The sequence below is a fragment of the Haliaeetus leucocephalus genome, unplaced genomic scaffold (assembly GCF_000737465.1).
Source record: "Haliaeetus leucocephalus isolate CR32 unplaced genomic scaffold, Haliaeetus_leucocephalus-4.0 Scaffold473, whole genome shotgun sequence".
Lineage (NCBI taxonomy): Eukaryota > Metazoa > Chordata > Aves > Accipitriformes > Accipitridae > Haliaeetus > Haliaeetus leucocephalus.
In genome coordinates this window covers 5,926,794-5,944,404 of record NW_010972909.1, presented here as the reverse complement: position 1 = coordinate 5,944,404, position 17,611 = coordinate 5,926,794, and the positions used below count along the sequence as shown (strand labels likewise).

The 17,611-nt window shown below is 42.4% G+C and overlaps 1 protein-coding gene across 1 annotated transcript in view; it reads right to left on the bottom strand.

The window, feature by feature from the left end:
- Window positions 1-6,737, bottom strand: part of LOC104836728 (ovostatin-like) — a 31,980-nt gene extending 25,243 nt beyond the window's left edge. The window contains exons 1-7 of the mRNA XM_010575450.1: window positions 6,673-6,737; window positions 5,000-5,183; window positions 4,161-4,317; window positions 3,229-3,281; window positions 2,726-2,746; window positions 1,790-1,958; window positions 478-562 (exon numbers count right to left, since the gene is read on the bottom strand). Of these exons, the coding sequence (XP_010573752.1) occupies window positions 478-562; window positions 1,790-1,958; window positions 2,726-2,746; window positions 3,229-3,281; window positions 4,161-4,317; window positions 5,000-5,183; window positions 6,673-6,737 (734 nt within the window). The remainder of the gene's footprint in view (window positions 1-477; window positions 563-1,789; window positions 1,959-2,725; window positions 2,747-3,228; window positions 3,282-4,160; window positions 4,318-4,999; window positions 5,184-6,672) is intronic.
- Window positions 6,738-17,611: the final 10,874 nt, after the last annotated feature.

Sequence of the window (17,611 nt, the reverse complement as noted above, 5' to 3'; positions counted from 1 at the left end):
CAAGGTCTGAAACTGGAAAGTGGTGCTGGACTCAGGGTTGAGGTATCATCCCCTGCTGCTTGCTTTTTCTCATTCATGTCATAAGCAAAGAAGGACGTTTTGGACAAAGATCCCTATACACCCCTCTAGCTCATGCCACCCTGCCTTTTGGCCGTGTCACAGCCAGTGATGTTAATGATAGACTCTTCTTCTGTACTATTTCTCTCCTTTTCTGTAGTAATAAAAAACAATAGCTAGCGAGTATGTACCACTTGATATCTTCAAACTGTTGGACACACACAAACTCTCCTAGTTCTAATTCTGCTATGTAGCAGGAGGAGATTTATCATATTCCATGTCATGGAAGTCATAGCTAAAGGAATTGCTCTAACCCATACTCTGAATCAGCAGCAGGGTGCCTGCTTCCCAGCACGGCACACCATCCTCTATCCTGTGTTTCTTGTGCACAAACGTGTTGTTCTCAGCTGTAATACTTACGAAGCACAAACGTTCACCCTGACTTCTTCATCAAAGAAAGAAATCCTCTTCGGCACACTGGTTGTTACTTCAAATTTTGGCAGCACTGAGAATGCAATGTGAATATGACTGATCAGCAGTTGCATACCATAGACAGGTGTGTGTGTGTAAGACAGTAAAAAAACAATTGGCAAAGGCATTTTCACCAACAAGGGAGAGGAAATGGTTCAAAGAAAAGTCTACCTAGGAGCTGGTTGTAGGATATTATCAGAGAAAAAAAATAAACTTTAGTGGTAAGGTGAATAACTTCTTTAAAATGCAATAATAATCATACTAATAATGATAATAGCCTCAATAAGAACTGTGATAAATCACTTTAATTGGCTGTACATTTTCTTCAAGAGAAAGGTGGCAGTAATGTTGATGTCTCAAACTAGTTAAGCCCTGGAGAACAGAAGTTATTATGCAATCCAGCCCCATTGAAGAAGAAAGGCAACAGATTAAGTGAAATAGTAAAATAAAACAGGTCACTGTCACTCTTTCTTTTCAGCTTATCTTTTGTCCCAGGTCACCAGCAATAATGACAACATAGCTGGAAAAGGCCTTTTTCTCATGCACCTGTAAACAGGAGACTGGAATGTATGAAAGAGCTCTGTAGGGTAAGCAGGAAAGGTGCTTTACTGCCGTTACAAAAAACCCAAACAACTGAGAGTTGTCCAAGGTTTCTTTGGGAACTACTAAGGAAAACCTGCCACCATAAGATGAGAAAACTTGTAAAATTCAAATGAACTTAGCAGCTCCCTTGATATGTTCTATTCCAAAGAGTAAGCAGATCACTGTGAGGGCTTTGGCACCTCTGCTACCCACTGTTTTCCATCTTGCACTTCCACTAGCTATCCAGCCTTCCCCAGTAACAATCCAGTACCTGTCATTTAAGCTGTTTGATAATATCTTCAGATTTCTACTGCATATTTTAGCCTAGTGATGACCTCCACAAAACAGAACAGGCCTGACAAATTCATTTTCCCCTGAACAGATAGGGAGTGTAAGGCCTGACTGATAGGATGTGGATCCCAAAGTCACACAGCGACTTTGTGCCAAGCCCAGGAAAGAATTAGACTCCTAATTTAATTCCTGAAAAATGCTGCCTTTCTCAGCATTTCTTTTTTCCCTTCTTGCCTTCCCTTTCTCCACCCAGCCCTCTCCAAGTCTTTCCTTCTCAGGCATGAAGTGGAGAATTCAAAGCACTTAAACTCTGCACTAGCAGCTCCTATCTGACTCAGGCAGAGCCAGCCTCAGTGCTCGTGCAGGGCAGTTCACAGCCTTTGCTTACCATATTCCTCCACCGTGAAGAACTGGTACTCTTTTTCACCTGACTTCTTCTCCACAGTGATGTGGTAGGACCCCAGAATAGGCTCTGAGATTAGTGGAAAGGAGAGCTGGACAATTCCATGCTTAGATGTTACCTCCAACCACTGGAAGATTTTGTTTTGCTCTGGATCCTGCAGAGTGGGAGAAAGAGATGTACCAAAACCTTTACCACCCTGTTTCTTGTCTTCTTGCCTTCTTTCCAAGTTTTGTATCTTGGCATATTGGCTAAGTGTATCACAGATTGAATGTGAGTTTGGGCTGATGACGTGTGCTCTGACTTCCCATTAATTTTCCAAATCTGTGGATTAAACAAGCCTAAATTTATGTTTAACTGGAAATTAGCTACACTGCCAGATGATCTCAGATCATCCAGGAATAGTACCTGACTGAAACTCATGTTGCTTATCTGTAGCTCTTCTAGCATGTCTTTCTGACTCAACTCCTTCTGTAAAATGGGAATATTATGCTGGCCTCCTTCAGGAAGTGTTTTGAGATCTAGTGGTATGAAATGTGGTAGAAGACCGATTCATTGTTAGCCTGTCCCTCAGCAGAACATGATGTTTCAGGAAGTTACTATTCTTATGCCTGTATGAGAATGAGGCTATTTCACTAACCCATTTACTGTAGTCCTACCAAAGTAAGGCTACACTGAACACTCTGAATCCTAACTAAAGATGCAGCAACAACCCCATGCCATCTCTGACTCACATCTCCAGTTCTGCTGATTTCTTCTCCTCTAATGTTTGATAACGAGTACTGCCACCGTTCAACCTCAAGTTCATTGGCTTTGGACAGTGTGCTCTGGATGAGTCTCCCTCAGCTATTGACACTATGGGGAATGATGAAGCATAGTCTTTCCAAAGCAACTTGTGTTTTAATGACATGTTACATCTCTTACCTCAATGATGATTCGGGGATACTGGAGGAGGAAAAAAAGAGAAAGAAAAAAAAAAATCAAAACATCAAGAAATTAGCTGTGGAGCTTGAGAAATACTATAACATAAAGAAGGCTGTGAAAAGCTTCCCCTGGATACAGAAGACTGGGCCAAGGAATCAATTTGAAACTCATGTCTGTAATAGAGTTAATTTTAAGAGGATAACCTGTTTGTGAATTTATCTTTTCTACAAAAACATCCAGTCTTTTTCTACATATCTGGGGCAGGTGAAGTGACTACAAAATCTGAGTGCTGTGATTGATTTCCAGGAGTGCTTTCAGACGCTTTGCCCTCTATAAAGGCAGGGAAAAGATGGAATGTGAAGCTAAAGAGTTATGGCAGTTCTCAAAGAAACATCAGGAGGCCTATCCCAAGCCCTTTTTATTAAATTTCTAATTGAGAGTGTCTCTGTGAACAGGTACTTCAGGAGGGTGCTTGAAAAATCTTGACTATCACTCATACTTACTGTCTCCTGAACAGGTCTGAACTGGGTGTCCAAAGTCACCACACGAAACATCACTGAAAAAGACGTAGGACAAAAAAGGATCATTTACTTAGCAGTGGTGAGTCACTTTCAACATACAAATGAAACAAAGTTTGCCCAGGCTTTTAGGGAGAACTAAAGAGTCCACAGAGAACTAGAAAGGACTTGATTATCTTAGCCAGTGAAAAAGAAAACTAAAATAAACTTGTCAGCTGAAATATCTTCAATTCTGACCCACTGGGACTAAAGTAACCTCTATAGTAAATACAAATACTCTTTACTGCCTTCAGTTCTTCTTGAAGGACTCAGTTCTTTGGAGCATTTCCTAAAAAACTGTTTATAAAAACCAATTCAATGCGAAAATCGAAGAGAAGGAAGCATTTGTCCTTATTCCAAGTGCAAACCCTGTGCAGCACTGAAGTATAATTATACTAAAGAGACAGCTAACTATACCACAGCTAGTACTGTCATTTAAATATCATGATGGAATCAGAGCTGTGATTTACATTAGCAGTTAAGTAGAAAGAGCTTTTGACAGGAAATTACATGCTTAATTTATTTTTGTATGAATTTCATTAATTCCAGGCTTAACCTATTATTTTCTATATTTTTAAGGACATTTTTAATGTGACTGACCTCAGCAAACCTGGCAGAACTCAAGATCCTGTAAATGCAATTAACTCAGTAAAAACACATGAACTCTACTCATTTGTTGCCATTTTGTGAATCACTTCTATTTTTCACTGACTTTTGATGAGCCCAACCTCAGATGACAATTATACACTATCTGAAGGATTGCTCATGGTCGTTGCAGTCCATGGTCTTTTATTCCATAAGAGGAAGTCCTTGTCATTCTAGACCCACCCTTGCCCTCAGTTTCCCAGGTCACTAGCTGACTCAAACTCCTCAGCCACCTTTTTGCCCTGGTTTGTAGATGGGTTTGTCCGTCTGGATGAAGACGGTATTATCCACATTCTGAATCGCCACTGATCTTCTCTCAGCTAAGTCAACTCTGGTGCCTTTGGCAGAGAAGGAAATGAATGCTAGGGGGTCAGAAGTAGCAGGAGGAACCTGGAGAGAAACAAAAACCCAGAGGAAAAGTGGTAAATGAGATATGTTGAGGTCCTCTGATGCACAGGGCTGTTAAGATACTGTCAAGTGAGTCATAAATATCTTGTGCAAAGTCATGAGAAGCCCCATTTTGCCAGTGAGATAGTCTCTGGGAATTTCTGCTGTGGAAATCCCATAATCTGTTCACCAGGTACCAAGGATTTAAGCTATGCTCTGTCCTATGCACTTCCCCGTCTCATGTAGCTACCTGCCTATATGCAGGTTGCCCCAGGCATATCGTTCAATTCTGAAGTGTTTTCTCCTGCTGCATTCTGGAAGACCTAACCTTGGGACTTGCTTGTCATATCTGTCCAGATCTTGCAGAGTCACAGGAAAGGGAATGAGCATGTCCCAGCTGGGTTCTCCAGCTTGGCAATTATAACAGTCCCATAGGGCGCATGCACCTGTGATGGCAATCAAAAGCTTTTTTCTATTCACTCTGTGAATGGAGATGGAAAGCCTTTCTCCAGATTCCCCCTACAACCCATATGTCTATATTGTCAGCCTTTCCAGCACGTTATCTTTTTTCGTCCTATTCTCTGGCCACACTCTTCATCTTCTTGCCCTCACTGACAAGAAGAGTTGCACTCAGAAGTAATTCCAGCTTCTACACCCTCTCTAGTAGTCTCAAAAGAGAAAATACCTTGAACTCGCAGCACTTGAAGAAATCATTCTTTGTGATGGATTCCTCAAAGAGAGTCCTCTGGATACTGCCATATTCCAGGACGATGCTCAGGGACAGAGGCTCACTGAGGTTGTGAAACTGCACACAAGCGGTCTGTGGAGAGTCGCTCCGTACTACTGTTGGGACCAGCAGCACATACTGACTGTAAGAAGGCAAGACCAGATCAGACAGTTCAGTCATGGAGGAAAGTCAGAGCAAAGAGGAGAGGAAAATACCACAGAAATGCCATACATGTGAAGGAAGCCATGGTCCAAAGCTTGCTCGAACCAGTGGAAAGATTTCCATTTCTTTCAATGAATTTCGAATAATATGCTAAGAAAGTACAGATGACAATTTTTTTTTGTCCCTCACAGTTCTTTCTGAGCTGAAAGACTGGCAACATTCTATGCAGTCTTTTGCCCAGCATAATACTGCATCTTTCCATTCCAGGTATTTACACAGCATTTACATTTACATTTGATATGAATGACAAAAATACTAGTTAACGGTTGCAACAAATTTTTAATTTATTTTTATCTGGATATCTCTCCCTCCAAATAAGAACTGACCTATCATAGGTCAATCAGCATAATGCACAAGAAATGATCCTGCTTTTCAATTTTGCAGAATATTCCAAGGAACGCTCAATCTAACCTGCATGCTATATTCTGTTTCCATGCTTCTCTCTCCCTGCATTGCTTCCTTTGCTTCTTTCTTCCATTGGGCTTTTTTAGTTATACTGCTCTCTATAATTAGGGCAGCCTTCCTTCCCCAAATTCTTCCTCTGAAAAACATTCCTTCAGATTTGCTATATTTGGCTAAGGTTCTGTTGCTGGCTGCCAGTTCTCTGCTGCCCAAACTAGTCTTTCCAAATAATATATGACAGAATTTATGAGTTGGTTCTGCAGCACAACATGAATCGCACAATCTTTTCTTGGTAATCTGAGCCTTTCCCTTTTTTTCTCCCACAGTTTTGCTTGCTTATGTTTGTTATTTTCACTTGCCCAGTTCAGACTGCATGATATTCAAAGACCAAAAAGTAAAATTATTAAAACCAACAATGTATCTAAGAAAGCTAAACCTTCTGACTTTCACAGTGTTTTCCTTTAGAACTTTTGAGAAGGGGATTTAAGCTCCAATCTTGGTGTATTGTGGCTGAAATCTTCTGTTTGTATAAAGCCATGGACATTGACAGTGCTGTATAAGCTGTGACAGCACAGCCAGCGTAATACTAATACTTATACTCATACTCATACTAATATTAGTATTGCCATTCAGCATAGTCCCTACTACCAGCCATTATCCACCCCCCTCATACACCATGCCTCTCTTTTGCTGCTGATGCATATCAGTCCTGATTATTAGTATTACTTGCTAGTCTAGTCTTGAATCTCCACCCCGCTTTACCCATGCACTTCAGACTTCATCTACTCCAGTTCTAGGTTTCTGTCATTCACATCAGATTTCATAGCAGTTTTATGATGGAGCGCATCATTCTAAATCATCCTTCAATGTCATCTACTTCAGACACATTTCAGAACCTAGGTCTCAGACATCCAGTTTATTATATAGCAGTGTCCCAGAAGAAATAAAGTGGTGGGAAATATAATAAAATATGTTATCATAAAAACACAGATTGTATGATCTCTTACGGTTCAGAAGATACTGTGGCAATCCAGTTCAAGGACAGAATACTCAGCAGAATCCTTGACCACATCTCTGTCTGTGAAGAAGAAAGAAGAGAGACTGATCTCAAGTGGACAGCCTGGCTTCTGGCTTTTAAACTGGCCTGAGATGGTGCTCCTCCTCCACAGCTTCAATCATACTCTAACAAAAGATATCTACATAAAATTTGCATAGGTTCATCTTCCTCACTGCTGTCTGTTCTCACACTCCTTGAACTCTCAAACAATAGCTTAAGAAAGCTCTCATATTTCACATAGCTTTGTGAGGTATTGCAAGACAAACCGGTTCCTGCCCATCTGAATGTTTTATTGAAACCTACCTCTCTGATTATTGTGTCATTGGCTGAAGGTTCCTTAATGTTTCAACCTATTAGTATTTGCCACCGCTTAAGTATTTCCTTGTTCTGTGAAGATCTCCTGTAGATACATCTCACAAACCAGAAGTAATCATAATACAGTGCTATTGTATGCCTGCACAAGGGCCTGGGCAGTAATAAGACAGCCTCAGACTATAGCTGCATTCAGTATGGCACAGAAGGAAACTCCTAATCGTAATCTGGATTTCTTACTGCGCACAGCAACATTCAGCAAGGAATGGTGGCTAGGTGTCTACCATTTTTGCCAGTGGTCAGGACAAGCGTATCTCTAGGGAAAGGCATCTGATAGCATTACTTCATTTGTTCACTCATCTGTCTGTCAGTCCACTTTTCCCCCCTATCCTTGCTCCCCCCATCAAGCAACTTGTAAGCCTGTTGGTGAATTTTCAGTAAATCTGACTGAGAAGAAGTTTCAGAATAATCAAGATACAGAATCATAAAATAATTTAGATAGAAAGGGACCTCCTGACATTATTTGGTCCAATCTCTCCTTTTAAGCAGGGCTAGCTTCAAAGCATGTCCAGTCATGTTTTGAATATCTCCAAGGATAGAGAGTCCACATCATCTCTGGACATCTGCTCTCATGCTTAACCATCCATGTTGTGAAGATTTTTTTCCTTAAATCAGAATTTCCCATACTAAACTTGTGTCCATTGTTTCTTGTCCTTTCACTGTGCACCCCTGAGAAGAATCTGTCTCTGCCTTCTCTGTAATCCCACTTTACATAGCAGAATACTGCAATTATGTCCCCTCTTAGCCTCTGTTTCTTCAGGCTGAATAAATGAGACTGTCTCAGGTTCTTTCTGTAGGTTTTTTCCAGCCACTGACCATCCCAGTGACCTTCCGCTGGAGTCCCTCCAGTCTGTCAACGCCTTTCTTGTACTGGGGAGCCAAATCTGGACACAGAACTTCATTGGTGGTCTCACAAGTGCTGAATAGAGGCGAAAAATCAATTTCCTTGAAGTGTTGGCTACACTTTTGGTAATACAGCCTGAACACAGGCTATAATCTATAGTAATGGGGGACTGCATTCACACTCTTACATAGGAAAAGAAAAAAAACCCAAACCCCAAACAAAATAAGGTAGCCAATCAACATGTCTGTAACGGCAACTTAGGGAAGTAACTGGCAATTTCCCTCCCTCTTCCTCAGCCAAACAGGTGATGAATAGGAAGAGGAAGCTGAGTATACTTTAGGAGTAATTAGGGACATGAAGGAGAGCTAGGGGCACTGAAAAAGGTGTTAGGTAATGCAGAGTGGGCCTGAAGTTATTTCAGTGGTAAAGGGTATGAGAAGGAAATGAGGACTACTGTAGTGATGTGGTACAAATGGATGTGGGACTGTTGAAAGCCAGATTCTATCAATTTCACTTCTCATGATATAATACATTCTTGCTAATGATTCAGCCATACAGGAATTAGTCTTTCCATAAGCACAGGTGATACCCTAAACGACCCATGCCTAACCTACCCATCTTTCCCAGAAGCTTTCTGATGACCTAGTTAGGACACAAAGAAAACTGCCCCAGTGCTGCTGGAGCTACTGTTTATTCCTACTGAGTTACTAGTGAGAAATATCACACAAAGCTTCCCAGAATGACCTGACATTAAAGTGACAAAGCTGTGTGGCCAGTGATATGCAAACAGTGCGGTCCCATGGTGAAGAAAGGTACCACATTAGCTGTAATGAGGGCAGAAGACAGCTAAGAATATGTTGCAGACATGTTTGTATTTGCAGCTTTGAAATGCCTCAGACCTCATGTCTTACTTTAAACAGGTACTAAGTAATAGGCAAAAAAAAACCAAGGAGGGAGAAGAAAATGGCAATCAATTCCAGGGCCCTGGTGCAAATTGCTCATCCTTTATGTGCAGCATGCCTTTAGGATGAATGTAAGAGGGCTTTCTTGTTGATATGCAGAAAAGAAAAAGATAAAGCATTTGAAAACCGAAATCTTAGAAAACATTATGTTCAGACCAATCGAAGAGCACATGTTTCTCAGGAAACAAGCTATTGAATTCATTACTTTAGTGAAATTACTGATCCCAGAGGACCTCTTTATATTTTAGCAATGTTGTGATAAAAAAAGTAAGCTCAGATCTTTATGCACATCACTACCATATCATGGATAATTCTTAAGAAGACCACAGTACAATGGGGAAATTATTCCATTTGTCTTTGGTAGGAGTGAAAAAGAAGAAGTTTTGGGTTGTATGATTAAGAAACTAGGAGCAGGAGGGGATTAATCATCTGGAAGCATGAAGATCAAGATTTAACATGGGGGAGATAATGAACCTCACACTAAGCAGCTGTTACAGGACAGACACACAGAAGGTGCCTTGATACAGGATGTCATCTCAAGCAATCTGTTGACCTTAGACTGGCCCTGCTTTGTATTGGCATAAGGAAAGATGTAATTGGAGATCATAGTTTGGCTAGAAAATTGATGAAATGAGGAACAGTGCCAAATGCACTTCAAGACCCAAACAATGCAAATAAAGACTTAAGTGTCACATATGTACTTGGTTTTCAAAGCAGAGTCATGTGGCATGCTCTTTGGATGGCAGAGCATCAAGATGTCTTCAACTCATTCAGTTCAGACTTCAGAAAGTTACTGCATTTGCTCTCTTTTATGAAGAAATTTTATATATACATACATTTTTTTTCTCCATTCTTTCTCTAGATGAGTCAGAGGGATGATTGTTGAAGTTGCGTTGGAAACATATGTTTTTCACAAGTTAGTTTTCTTTCAAATAAAGCTGAATGTGCCAATTCATTTTATTACATCAGATGCACTTGTCCTCTTCTTCTCTTTTACACTGGGCATACATACACAGCAGGGCAATGTAAAGTTTTCCAACTAACACTGATCCCACTCACTTTCTGGGAGCAGTTAGGTTCAGTGTTTTGCATGTACACTGCACTCACAATAGAGAATTCTATGAAATTGTGACTAGCCCACCACTGATACCCCAGCTACCTTGTGTAGAGCATCTCAGATGTCCTTACACTGTGCCAAAACGCCCAGTATAGCTGTATGTGCAGAATCTAGGCACCAGATGTAGTCACAAATTAGAAAATAAACACATCAGAGAATGTCCATTTGCCATGCAGAACACTGCATAGTCTGAAAGTGGAGTTGAGACATTCAAATTTTCGGTCAATACAGATCTAAGTCATGTTTTCCTTTGTGTCAGAGAAATAGCAGGAAGTTCAGTGGAAATATAAGCAGCTTTCAGCAGTGAAGCCTTGGATTTCCCAGAGGAATGAGTAATACATAATTACTTGTTTCTCTTCTATGGCTCCACTTTACATTTGCATAACACTTGAGGACCAAGAGTACTTTCTCAGTCATGACTTCACCTGAGATGAAGTACAAACAATCCACCCCACACTACAATACCTGTTTTATTGTCTGGTTTCTTTCTCTAAAATAGGTAGATGTGGGGCCAGAGCCCCAGCTTCCATTTCACTTGTGCAAATACCCTCATCAACAGTGCCAGGCTATTTGCTAGCCTGTGATCTTCTCAGGAAATTCTATTGTAATCTGAGAAATGTTTCCCCACAACACACTTATCAAACCCACTCTGACAAAACATTTTGTTTTAGAAAGCCAATGTGTCTCTGAATAGCATTGTGTATGTCTCAGAGTTTGGATACTTTGGAACTTTGGATAAACTTGCCTACACAGCCTTCCACTCTTCCAAGGCATGTACCCGTCTGCAAGCTTTTAGATTTGCAAGTGATGGTATTTCTCAGAAAGTTTGCTGGCAACAGGCAGCTCATAGTGCAGTTGGTAGACTATGCTGTATCATTTTGTGTTTAATGGATGGAACATTTTTCTGATAGTGCTCATTTTCTATAATAATAAAGATCAGGTAATATTAAGCATTGTAACACTGTTACATTGGGAAGAGTAAACAGCACACTGTTCAGTCCCTGCAAGATCTTTGTTACAGATAGACTGATAGTAAATTAACTAGTATGCTGTCAACGTCATCTTTCTGGAACATATTTTAGCCCTGCCTATGAAAAATAAAGTATTACAACCTCATATGGCATGAAACACATGAAATAATACCATCCATTTTTCTTGATTTATAGTGTAATGTATACAGACATCCTTGAAAAAACCCTGCTGTGTCTAAATTGAGGAAAATAGGAGGACATAAACATAATGAGGCAAGCAAAAAAAAAGAGTTTAAAAAAGACTAGCAAAGACAATCAGAACTAATAATCAATCTTTCTTCAGAAACAACAGGATTAGGAAGCCTGCCAGAGAATCCACAGAGACACACAATGAGAAGAACAAAAGATGAGGTCAAGAAGAGTGCAGGAGCAGTGCAAACAATAACTATTATTCTCTATTGTTTCAGTTTATTGAATAAGTATAAAATATTACTGTATTTAAATGAACACTTTGATACCAAAATTTAATTTCTCAAAAATAAAATACCCAACAATCTATGGACAATGTAATTCTGATGCAGTAATTATATTGCTGACATTCTGAATTTGCTCAAAATCTTGAACCAATGACATACTGATTTAACTTAAGATTTGGTTATTACAGACCTTTGCCATAAGGGACCATGAACATGTATTTCACCTGATCACAAAGGACAAAAACATGTGTCAGGGAGCCTTTTAAAGGGTAAAAATAATTTTTCCTTTAGTAGAAAAGTTTTCCTGTCTTCACTATTTTCCTTGTTCCCTTATTCATATTGTTCTGCTGCTTTAGGTAGACGGGCAGACTGACGCACTGGGCTTTAAAAAAGGCAAACAGTAATTGAGTTAAAATAAAGAAACATATCTGAGAGCTTCCTTTTTGAAATGTCAGCATGTCAAATTTTGGATTCTATTACAAAGAAAATTAATCAGAATCAATTCCCTCCAGATTCAGATTCTAAATAACCTCTCACTCCCTATGGTTAAAGGAGTTCATTTGGGTTTCATATCTAGGTTTTTTTTAAAAAGATAACAATACACCAGCCCCCAGACTAGCCCACTCAACAATCTCCCATTTCATGGAATCCCCTTGTTCTACCCTTTTGGAAACATCCAAACCCTGTAAGTCAAAGGAATATTTTACAATCACAGGAAAGCCAGGCTTGAGACCTAAAATCATTGCTGGTTTTTGTTCTCTGGGATGATTGGGATGATCCTTACAAATAGACATTTCACAAGGTATGCTTAGGATGAAGTTGTATTTGGTCCATGAGCCAGGACACACTCCCACTGCTCACTCTATAGCATCAGCTAGAATCGAGTTGGAACACGTGCCTGAGAGCAACAGTTCCCCAGCTGCATGGTCCAATAAACCACTACGGAACAATCGTGAAGACAAGTGGACTATCACGTGCAGGTAGCCAGGCATCTTGATCGTGGAACTTCTAATTGAAAACACCACAAAGACTAGATTATCTCATGAATAAGCAGAGAACTAGTTAATATGGTCTTATGGGCTGCCACTGGTTCAGTGGAATCAGTAGTTTAAAGACATAAAAGATATCGTATAAAGTGATGTCATCCCTCTTTGTATTTTAAGACCTAATTTTCCCAGTCTTTTGAGCAATGCGTGAGTAATAGCTCCAACACATGCCTTGCAACACCAAGATTCCCATTTAGTACAAGACATTTTTCAGGTGTATTAGTTCATCTAAAAAAGGCTTGTGGGCTTTTGAAAACTTCTTCCTGGTGGTATGAAACAACTGCCACATGAGTTGTTTCAAGCCACAAGCACCTCCTGTGCTACTCACTGTAATTTTGCAAGGGGCAGCACTCAGCGATCTAATCTGTAAGCAACAGGATGCTGGAGAAGCCTTCAAGAGTGATTCTTCAGGCAGCAAAACCAAGGCTTTTCCATTCTGCCTGAAGAGCCAGTCATTCTTGTAGGGACCAGGGACCAAACACTCTGCAGCTCAAATCACTTTGTGTGTCCTCCTCACTTTTTCCAGCCAATAAGTTCACCCTGCAGGTCATCCGTATCCTTGAAGAACTTGCATTTTCCAGGAGAAACACTTTAGATGCTACCAAAGCCTGAGAGGGTTTTACAATCTTTCCACCACTGTGTACCTTCACACAACACCATTGCCACAGGTACAGCTCACATGGTCATTCCCTGCCCCTTCAGCTAACACTTCATCTTCTGGCTATATCTGCACTATCAGATCACTTGGCTCCCATGTCCTGGGTCCCAGTTTGTCCACCCTGCATGGATGTCAATTCACCACAGGGATCTACTTCGGAATGAACCAACCAGTTCCTTCCAGGAAGAAACCTACATGTGGTTCCGGAGATAATCCATACAAGTGCAAGGAGTGCTACTGATAGTCTTGATGGGTTGGATCAGAGTACGGTAGGTCCCCTTTTTGCTTTGTCACTAGGCTTTGCCCTTGCAGTCACCCCCACATGCCTCCATCGTGCATTTCAGGACATGTGACACTTAAACTTGTGGACTGCAGCAAAGCCCTCGTGTTACTTCTGCATTTACAGAAAAGACTTGGGCCTAATACTGTGCAATTCAGCCACTCCAATCTGTTCTAGAGACCTAAGTGGGTGGACACAGGACATTTAGCATCATGTAGTCTGTTCAGAGATCCCTCCAGAAAGAGGATGCATTTAGCAATAGAGGTACTGGCTCTGTTGTCTCCTTTTGACTGCCCTTTGGTTACAGCAGGAAATATGGGAGCATGATGTGTGATATTCAGGAAGGTTAGTCTTCTCTGCAGCAGTGGAGGGGGATATCTATTTACATCCCTCAGTGGAGTCACTCTTTCGTGTTGCTAACCTGAAAACCTGCAGTTCATACTGAGTAATTTGAGCTTTGCAGGTCTGCTTTTGGGATAGTGACCAACAGCAACTAAGCAACGGTGGGAAATGCTTAGATAAGACATGCAGGCTCTGAAGTGTAATGTAAGTCATCCTAATTTTGTTTAAAAGAAAAAATTCAGCCTGTAGACAGGGAAAGTGAAACAGTGCAGTCAAGAGTCTGGATCTTGATCAAAATGTGTCAAATACAAAGTGTAAAGCAGATTGCCATTTCCATTCTTTAATTACCAGAATGTTTTTTCTCAGTCAGCCTGCAGTTGTGACCCGATGTTAGAGGAGCCCTGGGCTGCACCACAGCTGATTCAAGACAATAGCAAGAACTTGGTGAGTAGCTCCCTTCACTAGTTAACAACAGCAGCCCAATGCTGAAACTCATCTGATGTTGGAAGCTGGATGTTTTCTCTCTTACAAGGATAAGTAGCTAGTTTCTGCTGGTGAGATCTGGAACCAAAGGCAGGAATTGGATCAAAAGTGAATTTTAAGTCACAAAGTTAATTTTGGAATTTATCTATCTTTATATAGCACATTCAAGCCATGGAGAGCATCGTCTATCTGTTTTACCTGACCTGATAATATTTTGGTTTGCAAGAGCCCAGCTGCTGATGGGATCCACATTGTACATGTACATATGCATATATATTTCACATTAGTGGATCTCTATCCTGCTCAGCCAGGGAGGAAACAAGGAGGGAGGCTGTTAATGCCATTTGTGTTCATAGGAGTGCTTTGTGTGTCTGTGTAGCCCTGTGTGGCAGCCATGTATGTATATCTGTGGTGTGTATGTGCATTTGTGTGTGTGCGCCTACTGGGAATAACCTCCTCAGCCTTGCTTCTGGTTGCACCTGGGGGCAAGGAGCTGCAGCAATTTCACCTCCGTTGGGCAGCCAAATTCTGCCCTCCCTAAGAATCTTTTGCAACGTGTCCGTTATAAGGTACATTTAAAGATTCAAGCACCAGCAGAGGCCTCTGTCTCCTGTCTGATCAGGGAAGACTTTTCAGTAGAGAGGACGTTGAAGACATTAACAGAGCTTAAAAGCACGTTACATTATTTGAAAACTATTTCTGTGTAAACTCGTAATTCAGGTCCTTTCGTAAGAGGAAAAGAAGATGAGCAGAAGCACCAGTGTTCCAGTCTCGCTCTATTCAGCAGTGTAAATCTTAGGAATTTATTAGGACTCCTAGCTGCTGATTTGCTAAAAATAAGGCCACAATGCAAAAAAAAAAAAAAAAGTCCTTAAATTAACAAAGAAATGCTTTGAAATATAAATTGTATTCAGTGCTCGTAGAGAACCTCACATATAACTGCATAACTGAACATAGGGAGGCCTTACTCTGAAAGCTATGCCTCTAGAGGCAGCATACCACTAAGTAGGAGCTTTACTTTTTTGTAGCTGAGAAACACCTCAGAAAGCCATTTGCAGCAACAGCTAGAGTAAGTTTAGGTGTGGACCAAGCCTGCATTTTATTGTATGCATCTTTATTTTTAGTAGAAGTGCTTTTAATTGCATAAACAAGACCCAAACGCTTTACTTTGTTAGATTAGTAATTGCTCTAATTTTCAGTGTGCCTGAATCTGATAGGAATAAATTACCTCTCTCTTGAAGCAGTGAATAATAAAGTTTGATCAGTGCTGAAAGCAAACACTTTGGGCCACCAACAACTGAAGGAAAATCTGAAGATCCCTAGAACTGGGCTGTGTCACCTTCCAGTCTACAACGTCCTTGGGGACTGGTGCTGCTGCGGAAAAGGAGACTACTGAATTCAGAGCCCTTCTGGCAAGACTCACTAAAAGGATATCCTGAAACTGAAGGAATAAACCCTTATCACGAGTGACACTGGCCACTATGTGGTTTCCCACGCTACTGTGAATGCCAGATGTATGTTCATTATAATCCTGGATTATACTCTTGTGTGGCAGCCTTCTGACCCTAGTTCAGGCTGCATAGGAGGAAATGAAAAATAGCATTCCAGAGGGAAGACAAGAACGAGTCCTGCCACATAGCTCAGGACTCTCCTGCACAGAGGGAAACGAGGCCCTCCGACCCCAGTCTGAAGCAGAGCTGGTACAGAGATGATGCTGCAGCCCCGGGATCTTCCCCTGGGTCTCTTGGACAACAGTGCCAAACCACCCTAACATGACGTGCAGGAATAGTATCATTATAAACAATTATTACAGTTTTCATAATCTGGGGATGATTACCCAGTAATTAAGGAGCAATCACGCACAGCTCTTTAAATGACATCCCTTGCTGTCCTGGGACTGCCAGGTATTGGGAGTGGTGGCCATGGGTGTGGTGCGTGGTGCACTGATGAGCCATCGGGAAGCCAAGGGAAACTGAATGCAAAGCTGTCGCTGGATAGATGTTCCTGCGTCAAACAGAGCAAGGCAAATACCGACAAATGCTGCAGACAATGGCTGATAAGGAGAGAGGCTGGGAAGGGTGCTGAGGAGACGGAGGAGGGCAGCATGTTGGTGGGGATGACCCCAGGCATATCTCCTGTCAGCAGGCTGGGGTGGGATTTGGGCAACTGATGTCTCAGGGAGACCAGGAGCTGCCTGAAGACCTCCTCGGCAAGGCCATGACACCTGCAACTTCCCTACCCTGTGCCTACGGGGAGGCTCTGGCTTTCCAGGCAGCAGGCAAAGCTCTTCGGCCAAAAGAGGGGAGAAGTGCATGTTTTACTGTAGCAGTCCATGGAGTCAGTAGTCTCTGTAATTTTTCTACTTCTCTCTTACTTAATGCCCCCAAAGGGAACTGCTGGGCTGCGGGGACCCACCAGACTCGACACGCTGCTCCTCCCTGTCTGGCTCCTGGTGGCTGAGGAGTGCCAAGTGGACAGGGCCCCACGGAGGTCCCAGGGGAGCGGCCAGGCGGGCAGACTCCCCAGGGACCCCTGGGCAGCTGCCATGACTGCTACTGTGGGGAAGTGCCCAGGACTGGGCTGGTGGGGAGGGACACGGAGGGGCTGGGCTGGGGTTGGAGGGGGGTGCAGCACTGGTAGGGGATGGTGTGTGCCCCATGTGTCCTGGTCCTCGGCAGGGCTGAGGGGACGAGACCTTCTGGAGCTGGCGTGTCCCTGAGCCGTCCCCTGCCACCTGCCCCCTGTACCCCCAGGCCTTGGCATGACAAGGTGAGGCTCGAGAAGGAGGGGGAAGCAGCTCTCACGGTGGGGCACCGGTGTCCTGAGGATCCTAGCAAAAGCACGCCCGGAAAGCTCTGTGGTCAGGGCAGCAGTGCAACGAGGCAAGCCCAGTCCCCTTGCCGGGCTTTGGCGACGATGACCGCATGTCTCATGCTGCCCATCATCTCCTCATTAGCTTTCCTTCTTCCTCTGCTTGCACTGACTGTGCTGTGTTGTCAGCCTCTGCCGGGGACTTTTTCACCGGGACTGGCAAAAATTTGAGAACACTGGATTTTGCAAGGTGACCCGGGGTCGCTGTGTCACTGAAGAGAGCCAAGAAGGGGGCTTGCAAGGTGGGCACCAGCTGGTGGAGTGGCAGCATCGCACTGGGACTTCAAATGCATTTCCTTGCTGGAAGGAGATCTAGAATAGCTCTTGTGCCTCTGCTAGCCAAACCAGCATGAAAACCCAGAGGTGCTGCTAGCAGAGTTACGATGCACCTTTCTGCCATCAGTGGGCAAGCAGCGTGTCATGCCCAACACGAAAATGCTCTGTAAACTCATGACACGAGGCGCTGA